We start from the raw sequence: 5,351 nt of genomic DNA, 5'->3' as shown, positions 1-5,351 counted from the left end.
TTGTGCTGGCGGGGCGAAGTGTGCGTTGGGGGGGGGGGGGGGGGTGGCACGCGGGACAGTAGATAAAGCGGCCTACGGCTGCATCACACCAGGTGAAAACGAGCCGTCACCCAGCCACTCAGCAACCACAGTAACAATCTGAGATGGTGATTTGGTCAGAAAACTTCCTATTGGTGTGTGCATTCTGTGACCATCCCTACCACTGACACACTCTGTGTTATGCGGGATCATACGAGGCAGGTAGGGATCGACGAGGACAGAAGCGACTGCTCTCTCCGCTGTGCCCCTGCCTGCCCCCCCCCCGGTTATCTGCCATAGTCCCAACTGCAGAGACAGATCTCTTGCAAAATTTAGCTCTGAATAGAGGCATCTACCCATTTTTTGTTTCATTTCTTTTGCCTGCCCTCTGCAAGGAGCTCAAGGTTCTCCACTTTCCATTTTATATCCACAACAACCATTAGAGGTAGGCTAAACTGATAGTGACTGACTCAACAGTTTCATGCCAGTGGGTAGGTGAACTTGGACCTTCCCCATCCATTACCAATCTGTCATTCTGATCCAGGGGGCCGACAACGTGGTGATTGTCAGGACGTCCCCTGGTGCCCAGCGAGCTTTTTCAGAGAGGGGGGCTGAGGCCCCAGTAGGGCAGGGCTCCTTACTGGCTACTCTCGTTGGAATGACCAGGCTGTTCAGATGGCTGCAGAGGGATGCTCCATGGGCACTGGAGGGCTGGGCAGCACCTGGGCTTTACTTAATCAGTGTGTGGTTCCATTTCCCTTTCTCCGTTCCTTATTCGTTCCTTTTTATTTTCCCTTTTCTCTCTCCCTTAGACTTTCCTTTTTATTCCGCTTCCCTTTGTCTCTTCAGGCCAGGCATTCCTTAATTTATTTTATTTTATTCCCCTTCTTTTATTTGAGAAACAAGCTTTTATAAATGTTTTAAAGAAAAAGAAGTTTTTAAAAACGGTGCCCCCCCCATGAAAAGGGAGCCTGAGAGAACCATAAGCCACGTGAATGTCGTCACTGCGTAGCATATCACCAAGAATGTCTGCCAATCAGAGCAGAGACTATTCTGACTTGACGGACAAAGGGCAGAAGGTTGCTTCATGGGTGCATCATGGACTGAAACGAGGCGGGGGAGGTGGTGGTAAACTGACGGGGTGCAGTTTGTGACCAGCCTGACCTCTGCCACGAGCTTCTTTTGCAGAGCAGAGAGGAGGAAACTTTGCTCTGATCTGACAGTCCAGGTTGTTGCGTGAGTGGCCACGAGTGTTCAGGGTAGACGCTCATCCCGCCCTCCTCCAGGCTCACTGTCCTCTCAGTGGCTGGAACCCGCGTCCAATGAAATAGGCATAATCCTAAGCTGGACAGATCAATGGCTTGACTGTTGGGCTGGGGTTGCCAGCCTCCAGGTGGTGGCTGGAGATCTCTCAGAATTACTGGTCGGTAGTTCAGCAGTTCGAGACCCGAGTGTGCCGCATGACGGAGTGAGCTCCCGTCTCTGGCCCCAGCTCCTGCCAACCTAGCCGTTCGAAAGCAAGAAACTGCAAGTAGATACATAGGTACCACTTCAGTGGGAAGGGAATAGCGTTCCGTGAGCATCAGCATTTAGTCATGCCGGCCACATGACCGTGGAAATGTCTTCGAACAGCGCTGGCTCTTCAGCTTGGAAACAGAGATGAGCACCGCAACCCTAGAGTCGGATTCGACTGGTTTTCAAGCAAGGGAAACCTTTACCTTAAACCCCTCTGAGTTCTCTCCCCCTCCCCAAACTCCGTCCAGCCCCAACCCCTAAAGGAATGTCCCAGTCCAGTGCTGGCAGGCCTCCTGCAGCAGCCATTCACCAGCTCCAAATGACGTCTACAGGCTCCAGAATGTCGTAGGCCCCTTTTCTAACCCCCCCGTGACACTCTAGTGGTGGAGCAGGGGAGGCCCTGCTGGACTGTCCCTGGCAGCAGCCCTTCTGCTCTTGGCTTAGCCTTTTCCTTCTAGAATTTGCTGAAAGTTAAAGCCTTCATATTTTTTAGAGGGGAAAAAACCCCACATTTTAAAAAGTAAGTTTTGTTGCAAGTTGAATTTGAATTTCTTAAATTTTCCACTCCTGTTTCTCATTCTGGGTCCTTTGGTGGCCATGCCCTTTTCTCATTTCCTGCTGGGAGGGCAGCCTGGCAGCTCCGGGCTCCTGCCCCCCTCTCCCCCACCCTGTGAGTCACTGCTGATGGGACTGGCCTGTTCTGAAGTGAGCTTCCATTACACTTCCAGGGACACAGCCACACAACTAACTGCATGGGCACTGTGCAGCCGGGCCCTATCTTGGGCAGGACTGCACCAAACGGTAGCACAGCAACCTGAAAACAGGATCTGGCAGTACCTGCGTAAGCGAGCTCCTGGATATTATTTAAGATCTTAGGTATGTTCTGTAAAGCCTCAGAGTTGGCTGAGGCTGCAGTCCTAAAAATTTAAACACAATTCAAACTTAAGAAGATTTGGCAAGTATTGGGCTGCATATGTTGAAGGTGAAACTAAAATAACCCTGGGTGCTGTATGATAAATAAATAAGTAGTTACTCAGATATCAGTTTGGCACAAAAGATTTCTGTAGTACTCATTTGCATTGGTTCATATACTTTGCTGCTATTTTTTGGTCCATTCTCATACTTTTTCTTTCATTTTGTATTCTTGTAGAGAAGCCATGATAGTCAGTCTGATGAAGAAAGCCAAGAAAACGTATAATTCCTTCCAGGATGAACTGGCAGATTACATTGAAGTGCAAAAAGCAAGAGGATTGGAACCAAAGACTAATTTTAGAAAGCCAGAGGAAGAGTTCCAAAGGGAAGAGTTTGAAGCATTAAGTGGTCAGGAGACCATTGCATTTGACCAAGATCAGTTTTCACATGATATGTATGAACCAGATCAGCATTCCATTTTTTTCACAGAAACATGTGCTCCTTCATACACTGTTGAAAAGAGAGTACCAAGCTGGTCACCAGCTCTTGCGAATCCACTGAAACTGGAGAATGCACCTCTGTCTCAATTGAGTATAGAACCTTGTTCAGAAAAGCAAGGGTCTCCGTTGGCCACCTGCAAATGGGATGATAATGACTGGTCATCTGATGAAAGTCTCACGTTTTCGGTCAGGAGCCCCAACTATTCCAGGGGAAGTCAAAAGACAAAGAAAAACAAGAAAGAATATGCTGGAGATGGAGAAGAGAACCCTTGTCAGCAGTTTCCAAAGCCCAAAAGGAAACGGTACTGTAAAGAAGAAATGTACTTGACCAAGGGCAGTGAGAAACAAAAGCAAAGACAAGTTACTGTCGATTCAGTTGCTGAGTGGAAAGCAAAGCATGGCAAAGACAAGGGAAATAAAGACAGTTTTTCTGAAAAGGAAAGTAGGAAACACAAGGAGAAAAAGAAGGCCAAAGTCAGCGGACCAATAGATGAGGAGACACTTTGGAATGAGTCGGTCTTAGGATTCTGAGTTTTTTCTAATGGACTTTGTGTTCATTTGTAGCCTGAACTAAGGGAAATTTCTGTGCTTCAATTATTGATTATATTAATTGGTCCAGAAATAAGAGATCTCTCATATTCATCACCCATTATTTGACCTGAAATACTGTAATATGTGCTTTAAAAAGCCAGTAGTTTACAGCTCCTGGTATGCCACGAAGCACATTGCAGAGTTAGCATTTTACCAACATTTAAAAATGTATACAATGCACTGAAAGCTTTAAAAATTACTATGAAGGGGGAGGAGTTGGGCCTGTTGTATTTCTTGTTTACAGTTGTTTTCTCATTCAGTCTGACAATAAAAAATGAGATATAAGTAAAAATTAAGTTATTGTTCAAGTGGATCAACCCATAGTCTGAAATGGCACATCTCCTTGCTTCTATTTAAGCATCTCTTCTGTAGTTGTGACGGGCTAGAGGGATATCTCTCCCTGCCAAAAGAACTTGGTGATCTCTCAGAGATGTGTGCAACCCCATGTGGGACTGTGGTAGCAGCCACTCAACAACTGTTTCAAGCAAGCAATTTTGTTTTGTTGTTGCAGCCATCTGTTCCAAGGCAGAGATCATCTGCCAAGGATATTTGGTTTTCTTTTGGGAAACTGAAATAATCTTTAACTTTATGCTTTGCTGTTCCATTTGGGCAGTTTTTTACAATTGTTTTCTTAGTATCAGATTCAAGTAATGCAGTTGACATGCTGTAGAATGGTTTCCAACTGTGTACAGTAAACAACTGTACTGGAACATAATGTCATTTTTGGACTTTATTTAATCTCACCTTTATCACCATAAATGGTCCCATCTCCATTTTAGCTTTAGCTATGGGTGGTGGTGGTGGTAGGGAAACTAGTTCCCCAAAGGAACCAGTAGCAGAGATAATCCAAGGAAACTTGGGAGGGTCCAAATGTCCTTGGTTTCAAACAAGAAACGTCATGCTTAATTTGAATGTTCCATTTTCATTTGCAACAAGGAGGGTATCTTGTCATGCTTGGGATGTTACAAAGTTGTACATCTGAATAGGAGGGTCCTGACTGACAACTATGTCACCCTCTGGTGGAAGGATACTCCTGCTGCTGCTGCCATGGAGTCCAGCATGTGTCCTCCTCTGAGGCGGTAGTATGGAAGGCTGCTGTGGTAGAATGTGTTGTGATTCTTCCAGGTGGGGGTGAGGCTTTGCAATGAGTAGGTTAGCAAGATGCAGTTTTTCAGCTAGCTGCTAAGAGCATGGAAAAACATAAGAAGAGCCCTGCTGGATCGGACCAGTGAGAGTCCCATCTAGTACAGCATCCTGTCTTACACAGTGGCCAACCAGTTCCTCTGGAGGGTGAACAGGGCATAGAAGCCAAGGCCTTCTCCAGATGTTGCCTCCTGGCTCTGGGATTCAGAGGTTTAGTGCCTCTAAATTTGGAGGTTCCCCTCAGTTACCATTGCTAGTTGCCACTGATAGATCTTTCCTTCATGAAGAGAAGCCATGTTGCATCAGGCCAATGGCCCATCCAGTCTGGCACTCTGTGTCACACACGAGGTTCCAATTGGGTGGCACCCAGCACAAACACATTCAGATGAGCTCTGCAACTTCTTTTAAGTTTATTACATCCAGCTAATTAATTTCTGGCAAGCATCATAAAATATTCCATTAATTGTATGCTCTTGACATCAAGGACAGTCTGGAGAACAAAGCCTACTAAGAAACTGTAAGCCACTGTGAGCCGAATAGGCCCGACAGAGCGGGTACTGAGCTTCTTGAGATAACCTGGCTGAAGCTAACAACAAGCTTACAGTGAACTTCTTTACTCTTAAGATAATGAAACTGATGTCGAGTTAATTTCTCAGGACTGTCAGGGGGGAA

General features: G+C 46.1%; 1 protein-coding gene across 1 annotated transcript in view; it reads left to right on the top strand.

Annotated features, from left to right (window-relative positions):
- LOC107109122 (zinc finger matrin-type protein 1-like) overlaps positions 1–4,024 on the top strand; it is a 48,457-nt gene extending 44,433 nt beyond the window's left edge. The window contains exon 8 of the mRNA XM_015409691.1: positions 2,684–4,024. Coding sequence (XP_015265177.1) covers positions 2,684–3,476 — 793 coding nt within the window. The 3' untranslated portion in view covers positions 3,477–4,024. The remainder of the gene's footprint in view (positions 1–2,683) is intronic.
- The last annotated feature ends 1,327 nt before the right edge of the window (positions 4,025–5,351 follow it).

The sequence above is a fragment of the Gekko japonicus genome, unplaced genomic scaffold (genome assembly GCF_001447785.1).
Source record: "Gekko japonicus isolate JY-2015 unplaced genomic scaffold, Gekko_japonicus_V1.1 scaffold3274, whole genome shotgun sequence".
NCBI classification, from domain to species: domain Eukaryota; kingdom Metazoa; phylum Chordata; class Lepidosauria; order Squamata; family Gekkonidae; genus Gekko; species Gekko japonicus.
The sequence above is the reverse complement of the archived record's forward strand: the minus strand, read 5'-3'. Positions and strand labels throughout refer to the sequence as shown.